At 39.5% G+C, this 16,042-nt stretch overlaps 1 protein-coding gene across 1 annotated transcript in view; it reads right to left on the reverse strand.

Annotated features, from left to right (window-relative positions):
* Positions 1–6,488: 6,488 nt before the first annotated feature.
* elp2 (elongator acetyltransferase complex subunit 2) overlaps positions 6,489–16,042 on the reverse strand; it is a 33,640-nt gene continuing 24,086 nt past the window's right edge. The window contains exons 18-22 of the mRNA XM_085446151.1: positions 14,425–14,617; positions 8,981–9,102; positions 8,735–8,874; positions 8,190–8,300; positions 6,489–7,285 (exon numbers count right to left, since the gene is read on the reverse strand). Of these exons, the coding sequence (XP_085302277.1) occupies positions 7,090–7,285; positions 8,190–8,300; positions 8,735–8,874; positions 8,981–9,102; positions 14,425–14,617 (762 nt within the window). The 3' untranslated portion in view covers positions 6,489–7,089. The remainder of the gene's footprint in view (positions 7,286–8,189; positions 8,301–8,734; positions 8,875–8,980; positions 9,103–14,424; positions 14,618–16,042) is intronic.

The following is a 16,042-nucleotide window of genomic DNA, read 5'->3' on the forward strand; positions in this document are numbered from 1 at the left end:
AAAATCTTTTGAAGTTTTTCTTTGGACACCAGTTGCTTTTTCACTGATTTTCAGCCCAGCCATTGCAGTTGATATTTTCAGAGGGATGAAGGATTGAACTGGTGTGTCTAACAGAATTTAGACATTTTTAATTTGTTTTTTAACTTGTTTCTTTAGGGACTTTGTTACTAGTGGAATGTCACAGAAACACAAAATTTGTTCTAATTTCTTCAGCTGAATCTATTAAAAATACCAGCAATAACATAGTCCGACAAGTATAAAATAGTATGTTGGCACCAACAAGGTGATTCACAAAGAGGTATTATATAAAACCTTGGCATATCTCAGCATGATGTGGAGTGTGTCATGAGAGCTCCATCTGGCCCTGTAGTTAATGTATTGTTAACTGAAGCCTCATCAGAAAATGGTGTCAGTGGCTGTCAAGATGCTTTCTCAGTTAAGTGAAACAAGGCTGAGGTATGCCAAATTACAGAAGAACTGGACCGAAAATCAGTGGTAACGGGTCTTATGGAGTAATGAAATCTGAAACTAAAATATATAGAGGAGGTCAGGAAAGACATGCAGCAGCAAGTGTCTACAGCCACCTGTAAAACACGGTGGAGGCTCTATCATTGATTGGGGTTTATTTCAGCCAGTGATGTTGGGGATCTTGTCAAAAATGATGAAATTATGAACACAAAAAGTACCATCTGAATTTGTTCCACCCTACAACATCATCTGAAGGCATCTGATTGACAAGTGCTTCATTTTTCAGCATGACAACGATCCATAACACACTGCCAATCCAGTAGAGGCATATCTGGATAGAAAAACGCACAATAAAACACCATCAGTCAACGATTGGCCCATCCAGAGCCCAGACCTTAACATTATTGAAGCAGTGGGGAAGAGAAAAAAAAGACAGCCAACAAATAAAGATGAGTTTTGACCTTCAAGACTAGTTAAAAGAATTACAAGAAAAGTTGCATAAGAGTGTTTGGGCTGTGTTGAAGAGCAGAGGTGGTCTTATTAAATATTGACTTAGAGGCACTTTAGAATTGTACAAACTCTTTTTTTTTTTTTTTTGCTTTACATGAAATATTTACATGTATGTTTGGACTTTTCAATAAATCACTGAAATTTAAGGAAATGGCTCACAACTTTTGCGTAGTATTGTCCAATGGACAAATGCTGGTTAAAAACTCTGTTTCTGATGCTGTTGAACTGTTAGCCACTAATTTACAAAAAATAACCTGTGGATTGTGTGAGTACTCTACTTTATAGAAAATCCCAGATTAACATGGAAAATGATTTGAGTAGATCCAGAAATCTAAAATTCTAATTTAAACATCATGAATGCTTAAAGACCATTTTAGTTTTTAGTATTGATCATGTAAAGATCAATACCGCTCTAGGAAAAAGCTATGGAGTGCTAAGTATTTAACTTCATAGATTCTAGCATGTGAACCTTTTTAGTTCTTGGAGAAAGTCTAGCAGTGTGCCTTGACCCTTACTAGGTAGTGTCCAGATAAAGAAGTGGTCCTGTTCTTCTAAATGTTGCATGAAAGCAAAAGCTGCATGTGTGCAAAAATAAATTGTAACTCTTCCTTTAATTCTCAGATGAGATAGATTTTCAAAGGCCTTTACAAGAAAACTGATAACTTTGCAATAACTATAATTGTTTTTCAGGGAACGTAGCAGGACATCAAGTGATCAACTGATGAATTGATGAATCAAGCTTTTAAATACATCAGATGTCTGTTCTGCTGCTTACTGATTCAGAGATATCCACGCATTTCACAGAAAGGCTTTGGCAGGAAGACATGCTCCAGTGTGTGTAAATGCTTCATGACCTTCTCTCTTGTCTCAGCGGGATCGTGCTGTGCAAATGGAAGACAGATTGATTAAGTTGACCTAAGTGTCAGTGGAAGGGAAGCGTCTATGTATCCTCCTTCGTGTGATGGCTCCATTGCAGAAATTAAGCCTGGCTGCAGAATAAAATGGAAAGTATGCAAGCCAGTACTCTATCCAATTTATCGAACTCGTGCACACACATTAATATCATTGATCTAAAGATTGTAATAGAGAGGGACAGATACAGAAGAAATCATGTGGTTATAGCGACCGTGATGTCACCCACGAGTTTACAAAGTGAGCGTCATAGTGTATTTATAGATGACTTAAAACCAGCAACTAAACCCAATAGGAATTTGTTATTGAGGTCAATAATCAAGAAAAGAGTGAGTAAATTTCTTCTATGAAGTCTATTTTTCAGTCAGAGGTGTCGCCCTCTGCTGGTCAGACAATGCAGGATTAAGGCAGTTCACTTTTGAGACTCAAAGCCTACATCTGCCAAAGTGATAAGGACATTGGGACATATTGTCCTGATCATAATCACTTTAATGACCCCCTGACATTTCATCTGGTTCTACCACGAGGTGACATTTATAGCCTAGAGTGAAATTTCTAAACAACTCTTCTGTCTAGCATTGTCTGTTCAAATGTTCAGTCTGTCTGGCACTTTGGTTTAGGACATTCCCATCAGCTTTAATCTAATTAGCAGATGTTAACATGCTGTGATAGTGGAGGCAGGCTAAACTATATCAGCTTAAAATCAGAATGTTGCCATTAGCCCCGAGTTACCAAGGTACAGCGGAAGTACTTGACTCTTAACTATTGAAGTTTCATCTCATTTTATGTACAGCTGAGAGCTCTGCTAATTAATTTACTTATATTAAGCGGTGAGTAAAAATCAAAGGGTAGTTATTTTTTACTTTTTTTTCCTCCAAAGTCCCCAAATCTGTTCAATTCAATGTTATATTTTACATAGTACCTATTTACAACAACAATCTCCTCAAGCAGCTTTATGTTGTAAAGCAAAGACCCTACAATAATAGGGAGAAAACTCCAACAATCGGATGACCCCTTATTAAGCAAGCACTTGGCGACAGCGGGAAGGAAAAACTCCCTTTTTACAGGAAGAAACCTCAATGCTCAGATGTGCAAATGCAAGAAATTCCTAACTAAGATTGACCGAAAATAAAAGCTTTAAACCTTATCTTAAAAGAGGGTGTCTGTCTACAGTTCAAACAAGGAGCTGGTTCTATTGAGGATGAGACTGAAAACTGAAGACTCTGCATCACATTCTACTTTTAAACACCCCGGAGTATTTTAATTTGATTCTAGATTTAAAAGGGAACCAATGAGGAGATGCTAATACGGGAAAAATATGTTCTCTCTTTCTGGTCCCTGTCAGTAATCTTGCTGCAGCATTTTGGATCAACTGAAGACTTTTCCGGGAACTTTTAGGACAACCTGATCCATGCATTTATTACCTAGAAGTAATAAATGCATGGACTAAGTTTTCAGCATTATTCTGAGATGGGATGTTTAGAGATATTGTGCAAATGCAAGAAAGAAATCCTAAATATTTGTTTAATATGCACATTGAAGGACATATCCTGGTCAAAAATGATTCCTCACAGTGTTACTGGAGGTCAAAGTAATGCCATCCAGAGCAACTATCAGGTTATGTATCTAAGGTTTTTAGAACTAACTACAATAACCACAGTTTTATCTGAATTTAGAAGCAGGAACTTAGAGGAGAGAGCGACCAATTCTTTCGCAAACATCGTAAAAAAATCTGTAGAAACACCTGCATGCCTGGGTGTTTGATTTTATACAGTTGTGGTCGTGGAAGTGATTGAAAACCTGAATTTGATTACTTGGATGGATGAATTAATACTTTTCGCAATATAGCGTAGAACAGGTCCTAGCACAGAACCCTGTGGAACTCCATAATTAGCACAATTGTGAGAACAGGGCTATTTTACATCCTATTAGACGTAATAGACTAAACATTCAAACCACTTTAAATTGGATTTTGTAATAATTATGTTTGGATGTAATGTCTGAATTTGATCAATCTGTAGCCCACACCCATTGGCAACTAATTTCAAGTGTACCTCTCCATAAAAACCAATTTTTCTTTACTTTGAGGCGGGAAAATATATCAGTACCCTCAAGCAAACACACTAAGACATGACCTATTCAGAAACTTCGCCAAGTAAACAGTAGATACACTCTGCGCAATATTATCATTTAGACTGTGTAAAAAATAGTCATTAAAATCTGTGATTATTTGCCTGGGAGAACAGACTGACACCAAAGCATAATGATATAATCATCCCAAGTATTCCCCTGTTCAGTCCCTTTTTTAAAGCACTGGTCCTGAAGTTTCTTATTGGTTTATTTACTGAGTGAATGGTCACAATTTCTTTTAATTTTTTCCATTAATCTTCAGCATTAAAGGCTTTCTAGGTGATACTTTTAATCTGTCTATATTATATTATGGCAATCCACCTCAGATGAGTGATCAAGGACACGCTGGAGAAAACGTGCGCATATATGCCTCATGCATTAGTATGCTAGGCAGAACATTTAAGCCATAAGAGCTCTTACAACAAATGTGTTCTTGAATATCCTTAACAAGATAATCTCTCATATTTAAATGGAAACATAGTGATAATGATTTAATTATTACATTATGTTATATATGATGTAGAAAATCTCTCGAGAAATGGCCGCCTTGTCCCAAAACCTCTTTTTACTTTTGAAAAACAGCCATTTCCTGGAGGAGCAGTGTGTAGCCTGGGTTGACTGATGCCTCTGCATTTACCAGGATATGTGATTAGAGGGAGAGTTATGGCCAGTAGTTACAGTCTCCTGCAGATACATTTATGGCTAACATATAATGACGGCACACCCGGATGAGCTCACAATAAATCCGTGACATGGAATTCTCCTGTCCTTGAGAATTCAGTTCTGATCCTCATTGGCCAAAAGCAGATGTAGCCTAAATCAAAATCTGGGTTCAAAACTAGCCCTGTTTAGATTTATCCATCCTTTTTTACCAGCATTTTAGCAGGTCATTTTTTGATTTGTGAGGTTGTGAAAAAAGCTCCATTAAACCTACAGTATTGTCCGTGACTACCATACAATACGATGTTTTCCAAAAAAAAAGGGTGAGAGAAGAAAAAATACAGATAAAAACTAGTTTGGTGAACACAGTGGGGAGTTTTTCTACTAGAGAGCAGGATTTTACACTCAGAAGTTTGTGGAAAACCAAAAACAGATACAAGTCAGAAATGTCCAGCCTATTACACCACCGACCAGAATCCAGGTGTACAGTGGAGGTAACAGTTATCGCTGAATTTGTAAGTTTACTCACAAAGAAACTAACAGTCTCAAAGGTTTACGATAGCTGAATATTAATGGAGAGAGACAGAAACTGATCGTCTACAACCTAGCAGGAATTCTGACTCTCACAGATTGGCCAGCAAGAAACTTGATGAGAAGGTGACAACTGTTGGTGAGATTATTCAGAAACAGAAGAAATATAAAATGACCTTCAGTCGCTCTCAGTCTGGCGAGCCCATAAGGCAAGATCTCGCCTCATGGGCTGAGGATGATCATGAAAGGTGGTGGTGGTGGAACAACCCAAAACTACATGGGAAGAGCATCGGCGTAACTTTGTGCTGAACTCCGGGGCGGTCAAGATCTCTGTCTAAATAAATCTGGGTAAATTCCCAGATGATTAAACATGCAACTGTTTTGCTGGTAATACCTGAAACGAGTAAAGAAAATCAACAGAATATTTACGCAAGATAAATTATAATTTTATTGGGGGGGGGGCTTATATTGGTTGGGTCTGATTATTGGCGGAGTCATAACCCCCCCTAACCCCCATGGAAATTACGCCCCTGGGGAAGAGCTTGATAATGATTTGAAGCCACTTGGGACCACAGAGACCAAGAACACCACTGGTAATACACAACACCATAATGTACTGAAATCTTGCAGTGCCCGCAAGGTTCCCCTGCAGAAGACGGCACATGGTGCTTGTAATGTGTTTTTTTGTTGTTGTTGTTCATTTTGTTGCAAATTACCAAACTTACAAATACAGCAGGGGATCAATTATTTCACCCACTGTGCTTGATGATGACGTGGCTGTAGCTCAGGAGGTACGAGGTCACATACTAATCGGAAGGTTGTTGGTTCGATCCCTGGCTGCTCTAGTATGCATGCCGAATATCCTTGAGCAACATACTAACCCTAAATTGCTCTCTAATGCATCCATCCATCAAATGTTAGAAAGCACTTACGTAAGGAAAAAACAAAAAAACAGACAAAAGTGCCTGTGTGAATGGATGAAAGAGACAAGTTGCATAAAGCGCATTGAGTGCTCAGCTAGAGAGGACAACCATTTACCATGAGAACAGCCCGGCGACAGACAATCTTACCTGGTTTCATTTCACGAGAAAGAAAAAAAAAAAAAAAACTCCTCGAAACATGCTAAAAACTTTCCATCATTTTTTCTAAGTCAAATTTTGGACTTCCTTTGTAAAGCACTTTACTGTAATTTTTCACAAAAATATGTTGAGTGCACTGGATTACAGAATGCCTGCAAGGTAGGAGAAATCTATTAAAAAGTCAAGAGACAGCAGCAATATTTGCAAAATGGTCATCTTTAATACACTCACGTTTCCACAGAGGATAAAAATGTGATCCCTAGTGTCTAGCAGTCATATATCATTGCTGCGTACTGGACTGCTTGCACACTACCTATACACATACGTGACATACATGAAAGACATTTAATCAACTGATCCCAAGGCACAAACATGCAACACAAGCCCTGCCTCTGATGGCACTCAGAATTGAATTGTTCCTTCAAGAATACAGTTCGCCATGCCAATGGTTACTTGGATGACCTGTATAAATACGCAGTCTGTATAGAAATCCTGCTGAGTCTTCTTCTTTGAATCTAAAACACTTTGAAGTGTCTAAGCAAAATACCGCCCAAAGGTCATGGTGTTTTTACCATCTTGCTTCCACCCATCAAATCCGTTCAGCTGTGTGCAGACAGACTGCAGGGCATGTGTGCTGTGGGTTTGTCCTGTGACTGACCCATGACTTAACTGGCTGTCACAGGGACTGCATGGCATGCCAGCAAGCAGCTGTGGCCTCGGTGCCTCAGTTAGGCCTGTGGCCCTCAGTCAAAGTGTCTCTCTGGGTGTGAGAGACATAATAGTGTCAGTGTTGGTGGTGCTAAAGAGCCCGTTTGTTGATGTTGAAGATTTTGACAGAGTGGTCGGCACTAGCGCTGGCGAGCTGGACCCAGGAGCTCTCCTCCTCGATTTCACTCTCTCCATCACCCTGTCCATCCTTCTTGCCATTCCCCCGACCTGCTCGGCCAGTCTTGGGCCTCCAGCGGAGCCGTTTTACTGCCAGAGTGTGGCTTTGTCTGTGAGAGGATGTGTGATGAAAGGAGACAACAGAATACTTGTCTGGATGACAAAACAAGCTTTCAGACAAAATCTACACAACTGACATCCCATCTATTTTACACTAAACCATAATTTTTCTGTTAAACACACAACACAAAAACTTTGTTTGGTATATTTTGCTACACCTGGGTTTGACCATCTTTTCCCTTCACAACTACCTTAATTGTTCTTGGCAAAGATTCAGCAAGGTGTTTAAACAATCCTCAGAGGTCATATGAGTAATGTGGTCTCATTCTCATGTTTAAGAAACCAGTTTAAGATGATTTGAGCTTTGTGACATGGTGTGTTATCCTGCTGGAAGCAGCCATCAGAAAATGGGTACACTGTGGTCATAAAGGGATGGACTTGGTCTGCAACAATAGGCAGTTAAGTAGAAACAATGCTCAGTGGTTCCAGGGGCCGTAAATGTGGCAAGAAAGTACCTTTGATTTGTATTTATATTATTATAATACATATTAAAGTTCTTTTGTTATATGTTGTTCATTTTTACCTGCAGTAACCAATGAATTTTCCAACTTATATATCATCTTAAAATATGAAAAAAAGGCGTATCTGAGGTGTGACTTCCTGATACAAAGACTGTGCAACCTATCTTGATCTTTACAGACTATAGTGGCATAGACCAGTGTGAGATAAAACATCGACAGAACCAAAATTAAGGTACCGGTTGATGCCATCTGCATCTCCTCTTCAAAAGGAAGCAGACATAATCTCCATCACGCTTATCTAATTTTTTATTATTATTATTATTTAAATGGTAAATGACAGAAAGCTTCTGGTTCTCAACAGCAATCAGAGTGAAGACCCACAACTGACACTGTGATGAACCTCAGATCGACTGCATGTGTGCAGTAAGGATACGAGGTGTCTGTTTCTCCGCAGCAGCTCCAGTCGTCTCCTGCAGGCTCGCTGCCAGGGCTCCACCTGTACAGCCGGATCCTGCCACACTCCAGGCCAACTGCAAGCAGGTAGCTGCGGAAAGTAGGAAGGAAACACAACAAAATCGAACTTCAGAGCAGACCTCGTTTTCCTTTGCTCTGACCTAGATGTCTTGAACCAGTACTGTCACTCTTCGCTACAAGAGTTAGACATTTTTACCACATTTAATTCCATTTCAGCACAGTATGACTGAACCTCCGGGGTCTTTAGATGAGAACATGAAGCAGTTTAGTGTCAGCCACAGTCATGTCATGTGTTTAAATTAATTGGATATAATGTTTCTTTATGTGAGGTTAACAGCTTCTAAACCAATTAAACAATCAGTTAACTGATGAGCAGTTTAAGGGAGAAGAAAATAGTTCAAAACTGCAGCTTCAAATTAATGAAACAAACTTCCAAAGTACCGAAGACAGATATAAGACCTGGCCAGTCGATATGACGGTAGTTGGATGTCATGTAACACAAACCTGTCACTAGAGCAGAGTACAGGGCAGAACGCTATAGCAGTAGCAGAATCGCCCACATCTAAGATGGAAGAGCACGGTTTAATCTCAGGAGGCAGCACAGGGTCTCCAGAGTCCAAACTACATGGGCCCCATACTATCACCTGGACACACACACACACTTTGTTTAGAAAAAAATGCTACAACTCAAGGGTGCAACCAGGTGGTATTATTGTCAACGCATAATGTGACGCAACATTTAAAAATTACCTTCTTGTCTCGACTTGATGTTACAAAGAATTTGCCGTCAGGGCTCCAGTCACATGACCAGATGATTCGGCTGTGTATGGCTGTGTCCTTCTCTGTGTGCGCATACAGCGAGAACAGGGGCTCTATATGGAAACGGGAACAAAGAGCAAGAGAGATCATACAAACAACTGCATTCAAACGATGGTATGAGTGCCGGCACTACATGTATTGTGTCACATTTCATCTCCACAACAACACTTTTCCAACAGAGGATGAGCTGGTAGCAAAACTTTGCGTTATGATTACTGCAGCATGACATCAGCACGTTTAGATCCCTGCCTCACAGCTCAGTAGCAACAAAGACTCTCCCGAGCGACAAATAAACAACCGAACAAGACAGAGAACCTCATTCCAGCCCTCCATTTCACTCAGTTTTGGTTTATGACCTGCTGCTGTTTATTTCCCTAGCCTAAGTCATTTCAGCCTCCAGATTGGTTTCCCTAGAGAGCTTGTTTGTATGCTGCTGGCAGCTGCCTGCCTGCATGTCTGCAGTAGTCCTGCTCTCCACTGGCTCTCTCTCACACACGCACACACACACACATAGCATAATTATTGTAAAACATCAGCACTGCCACAAAAATCCGAGTTAACCAAAGTGTTGAGGTTTGTGTTCAAAGGATTCTCCTTCTCCCTCCTTCACAATCTTTCATTAACACGACTGGCTGTTGAGCTATATCACATCACACACAGATGGGGACTGGAGACACAGACTATAGAGAAAGTGTCCATTTTGATAAAACACACAAAATGTATCAAGAAGACTAAAAGGTAGAACATATAAAAGCCCACTCAGGTTTAAAAAAACAAAAAGGAGGAGGAGAGAGAAGGTGACAATGTCTCCAAGGCCAAGACAAAATAGGGCGGTGGAGGGAAACGCTCAGGCAAAACAGGTAGGGGCCAGAAGATGTGTGAATAGAATAGAGGTAGTCATTTGTTTGATCAGCTCTGACTTCATTTAACCTTCCCTAGTCTGAAGGTAGGAGACTGTGCGTGTCCTCGTGCGTGCTCCTCACAATCACCTTGAGTGATTCAGCAGTCAACCAGAACAGACGGGGAGCCCCCCGCCCCTGGAAAAAGCAAAAAAACAAAAAACCCTGTAATCCCTTGCCATTTCTCTTAAGAGAAACCAAAGACCAACACACACCCATTCAGCTATCTTAGTGAGGACCTTCATTGACATAATGGTTTTCCTAGCCCCTTACCCTAACCATTAAAAATGAATGCCTAACCCTAAACCTAACCAAAACCTAATTGTAACCCTGATACTAAAACCACATTTTGAGCCTCAAAAAGGCCTTTAAACCTGTGAAGACCGGTTAGTGTGCCCTCACAAGTGACTGTTGGTTCTCACAAGTATAGTAGAATGCAGATTTCGGTCCTCACAAAGATAGCTAGACAGGAACACACACACACATACCACCCTGCCTCTGCGTAGCCCACCATTCAGGCGAACAGAGGAGTGCGGGACGCCTCTGTCAGTGCCCATTAACACCATCCGGAGAAGCCAAGAGAAACATAAGATGCTTTACCAGGTGCAGGAGGAGGTAATCCTTAGGGCTTAAATGTCGTTTTCTGTTCACCTTAAATGCAGGATTGAGTTATTTGTAGAGTCTGTGTGCTGAGGTTCTCTCATATAAACATCCTCTCCAAGAACACACTCCTGTTGACAACAGCAACAGCTCTACACAGAACTTAGGCCAACAGAAATCCAATATCTGAGCTAGTTTTTTCTTTCTCTTTTAAATAAAATGTTTGATTGTTTTCAAATGTATTGTTTCTCAAGGTTTATTGATTATCTGGATCTATATTCACAATGTTTCAGATGTTTGAGAATTAGATTTGGGAGATGTTTTCTACCTACTTAGAGTGAAAGTATAAAATTAAGAGCACCTCTCACAGTATCACACCATTAGTAAACACATATATGTAGGGGAGGTGTGGGAAGCCAGATCGGGCGCCCCCCCCTTCCGGCTCTCCTCTTTGCTCTCTCCCATCTCGTCCCTTTTGTCTCACTTCTCTCTATCACCTTTTCTATCCCTTTGAACAAGTGAAGCTCCATAAATGCTAAAGAGGTAAGTATTATTTCTCAGTTGCAGTGAATAGATAGGAGCAAATAAACTGTAGAAAACTAAACAGAAGAAAGAACAAGAGAAATAACAATTTAACATAAACCAGTGACACACTCAACCCTGATCAACCCCAGCAGGGCCTCCTTGGATGAGGGTGTCTAATGATAATGGCCGAAACACCCGATGAATCCAAGGTCCACTACTGACGATGTGTCCCAAATCTTAATACAATAACCTAGATCAGATCTCTACTTACTCTGAATTCAGAAGTATTATGAGGACATGGTCGGTAGTAACAATGATCATAAAAAGTATAAAAACATGTCAATACCTCGGCATGTCAGAGCACTGACTGTATTACTGATGTTACTGATGGTGACAGGAAGGCTCTAACAATTCGAGGATGTGGTCAACCAGTAAGACCACGCCCCCATGATCATAACCTATCAGTTGATTATCATCATCTAAGAGGATACAAGTCGTATGGAAAATCTGTAGCAAAGTGATATCACTTCATACATGAAACATGTATCAACACCAAAAATCTCATGCTAATGACTTTGCCATATTAATATTGCTCAGTACACTAGGAGCGAGAACTTGTAATTGTAAGTAGTGTGCATGAAGCATATGCTGTGAAAATGGAGAAATGTTTGCAAAACAACAAAGCACAGCTTGGGTGAAGATCCATTAGGTGATCACTGTGTGCAATTTTGATTAAATTCTGACCAATCCTCCAGTGCAATCTATTACAATTTGGCTTTTATCCACCAATGTCTTCAAATTCAACTATGATTTATGGTTGAAAATTCAGAAAAAGTTTTATAACTTATGTTAAACCTATGTTTTTGACAAGTGAGATGTGTAATGTCATAATATAGAAAGAACCCTATAAAGATTTTAAATATGCTACATTTGAACTCTGACCTCTTCTTCAAGGCCAATAGAGTCATCTAAAGGTCAAAGTGATAACACTATATAGTTATTTAAAAAAACCTTTCTTTCTATCAGTTTATATTTAAAGCATACAGGCTTAATCCCTGGCCTCTTCTTCAAGGTCAAATAAGGCCATAAAATGTCTCACTTTTACATTTTACATCTGTCTTTCTTTCAAGTTGACTCCAAAATGCATTATATGTTTCAAGAAAGTATTGTTAAGAGAAAGTAAATAAGCTGCCTAGTTAGTTAGAAATATATTGTGGTACATTTCTAGATACTAGATAGTAGATGTAGTAGACAAATATAGTAAGCTCAATTTATTTATGTCCAGTTATTTACAAATCATTGCCTATTACGTAGTATTACCTACTCCTTCATGATGTTCGTACAATTAGAGTATCTGTCATGCTACCTTTATCTGATTTTAATTCCACAGTTTTTAAAGTATGTCTAAAAAGAGCAAAGAAAACAAAACAAAATGAATATACAGAAAACACAACAATGTTGCCTTAAAAGTAAATGCTGCCCAGAAAGCGAGCTGCCTTAGCCGAGGTTTGTACTCTGTGACTGCCGGGTGAACAGACAGATGATGATCTTTCAGCTGGATGAGCTAAAAACTCTGTAATGTCGGGATTACAGCTTCATACCACTTCTGGCAGAGCTCCTTTTTATCATCAGTGAATATTTATCACCCTTTATCACTCTGCTCGTGTGTCTGGAGACTCTGACTGAATAAATCTGGGACCAAACAGATACCTTATGCCAGATGTGACTGGTTAGAATCTAAGTTGTACTGATTATGTAATAAAATGAAATCAACAAATTTATTTATTTAATAGATCATAAAAAGGCAAAAAAAAAAAAAAACATTAAAAAGACAAGCAAAGTGAGACTGTTTTATTGGATGGTTGTTCCATGGCATCGTTTAAGATTTGAGTCCAGAGACGATTTCTCACTCAGAAAGCTCTCACCCAATGTGAATCCTGACAGTGTTGACCTTAGAGAGACAAATCTATTTCTCTGACCATGTCAAAACCACTGAGTTAAGTCACAAAGGAGGGTAAAGGTCAAAAGAAATTGACAAAATGACTGAGAGAGCGCTAAAACTGAGACTTTTCAGCTGATATTTGCTGGGTTAAATTGGGCCAATTTCATCTGTAGCTGACCGCAGCATGACTACTCTTCAAGGTAATTGGGGGATATTTAACCTCATTATCTCCACTTTCAGCAGTGTATACACTCTTAAATTTGCTCTTAATAGTTTAATATTTAATAGTTTTCAGTGAGTCACCATCAGTGAGTGATGGTCGGCAAATCCTGTCTAATGACAGGATTTGCCAACCATCACATTTTTAGTGCAAGACACCAGCTCTCAAAGTGCGTAAACAAATCTCACACCTACCGCAAGGAAGCATCAAAGTATCCTCTTTATGGGTTAAACTGGCTTTTTGCACACAGCACACAATCTGAAGATCACACTTTTTAAACATTTTAGCACCTACACTGACCCACAAACACCACTGGAAGTGGGAAAGACAGTTTTTGTGGCTTTAGCTGAAGTTGGCAAACACACAGAGGCCTCTTTATATTCACAAACCGTTCATGTACCTTCAGTGTTTTCTCATTTACTTCTCTACAATTTCACAGATCAGAGCCCCACAGAGCGCTACCCCCAATATCACAAATCCCAGTTTAACACGAAACTATAAATATCATTGTGGTTTGTCTTTATCAGCGCATGCAAAGGCTACTGCATCGTGCTTTATGTCTGTATTTATTCAAAGTGTTACTTCAGAATTTTCTTTTCAAGCTTCATCCCAGAGAGCATAGATTTGATGAGATCTCTGCAATCCACCGCAGAGGATTTGATGTATTCTGCATGGTAATTACCCATTTGAAAGCCTGTTTCAAATCACTGCTCTACCTACAAATGTGGAATTATAAGCCTTGAAGGAGGGAAGTAAGCACCAATCGTTCATTTTGGTCAGTCTGGTCAGTTTCAAATCTTTCCTATATTAAATCCATTTTGGACTCGATTCATTCAGTGCATCACTTGTTTGGCTCTTCATAGTATTAATGAGGGGAGTCCTTCCAATAAGGCCAGCTTGACTCGAAATTCAATTTGGAGGAAATCTGCTCTGTGGGTTTACCTTATTTTAATTATTTGGAATTAGGGGAGCAATTCCATGTGCCAGAAGGGCTCCGGCATTGTCGTTTTTTCTTAATATTCACTCAAGCACATTTTTTAATTAAACTGAATTTATTTACAAAGCATTATGAGGAACTAACGTCTCATCCTGAGTCACGCTGCATTTGAAAATCTAATCCTGAAGACCAAACACTAATAACCCTGTAAAACAGACTTCCTTATTAGTCTGTGTTGTCCTCATTTCTCACCTGGACTTTCAGGTGTGGGGAGATTCCTTCTCCATAAAGACCAAGTGCGATCTCGGGAAACAGCCAACAGGAGCTGTGCATCAGGTGAAAAGGCCATTTGGGTAACCGTGAGGGTGTGACATGGAAGAACCTGCAGCTGACGCCATGTGGTTGTACTCCACAGCAGCACTGCTGCATGCTCAGCTTTGGATGCCTGGAAAGATAGTAAGGGGTCAGTTCATTGTCAGACATAAAACACACAATGCTTTATAAAAGCACCTGTGTCTACTTTATAAGCTACTTCCACAGTTGAAGTGTTCCACAATGAAACAAGATTATTTCACAAAAAACAAAAACTACCACGATCAAAACAATTAGCACCCCTGATGCTAACAGTCAGTTCTGTATCATTTTCTCAAGCTCCTCCAGATTTGATGGTCTTCTGGCATGGACTTTGGTCTTCGGTGCACCTTACAGGTTTTCAGTGGAATTCAAGTTGGGGCTTCTTGCAGGCCACTCAGTAACATTTACTTTGGTCTTATGGAGGTAGTTCTTCACCAGGAGCGACGTATGTTTTAGGTGGTTGTTGTGTTAAAAGACAAAGAGACAACCCAGACCCAGTTTTGCTGCCAACTACTTGAGGTTGTCTTTCAAAATCTTTACATATTATAGCATCCCCATAATACATCCACCTCCGTGTTTCACTGTGAGGACGGGGGTTTGGGTTGTACACCTTTCTCTTCTTCTTTCAAACATAAACAGTGCCTCTGTGGCCAAAGAGCTCTCGTTTCCAGTACGCATAAACTTTCTGCAGGTCGTTCTTTCTTACTTTAGTCTAGATTCAAGCTGTCTCATCTGCAGAAGTTTCCTTGGTATGCAACCTCACACTTCATTCCAGTGCAGGGATCTAGTGGTTGTCTTCTTTGAGACCACAGTTCCTGACCTGGCTAAGTCATTCAATGATATCTTAGCAGTTGTTCTGGTGTCTTTAGACTCACACTTGTTTTCTTTCCAGAGTCTTTCAAACCTTTTGCTTCCTACCCTCTGCCAAATTTGTTTTGTACTGTGTGGTACTCTGTGATGATACTTCTCACTCCAGATCTTAACACTTGGATGTTATAACTTTGCATATCCATCTCTGCTTTGTGAGCATCAACAAATCTTTTTATCAAATCTAAACTGATTGATTTTGTTTTGGGCATGATGCTTTCTCAAGTAACTGATCAAACTCTCACTGAAGTTTTTATAGTGTGTAAATTGGAAGATAACTCTCAGTTTGAACTTGATTTTTAGAAGCTTTGAGCATTACAAAGTTAAAGTACACCATTGCACAGCAGTGGTTTCTGCTTTGACTCAAAGAGGTCCGTTTTTCAGGGGGTCTAATAATATAGACCCTGATAATCTCGTTTTTTTTCCTGAAATAATTCTGTTATTGTGTGCAAACAAAAATGATTTATGCTTTCTAAAGAAAACTTTTTAAAAAAAGTCTAGAAATACTATGTTGAAAATCCCACGGTCTGTTGAAAAGAAAAAAACACTGAACATTTTTGACAAAAACCTTCAATTTCACAGGGGCTTAATAATTCTGTCTGAGTCTGATGTTTTGCACAAAATATATCTTGAAGAGTAAAGGGATTCC

The sequence above is a fragment of the Copadichromis virginalis genome, linkage group LG22, assembly GCF_057382275.1.
Source record: "Copadichromis virginalis isolate Kocher_CV1m ecotype Utaka linkage group LG22, C_Virginalis_male_GT1.1, whole genome shotgun sequence".
Classification (NCBI taxonomy): domain Eukaryota; kingdom Metazoa; phylum Chordata; class Actinopteri; order Cichliformes; family Cichlidae; genus Copadichromis; species Copadichromis virginalis.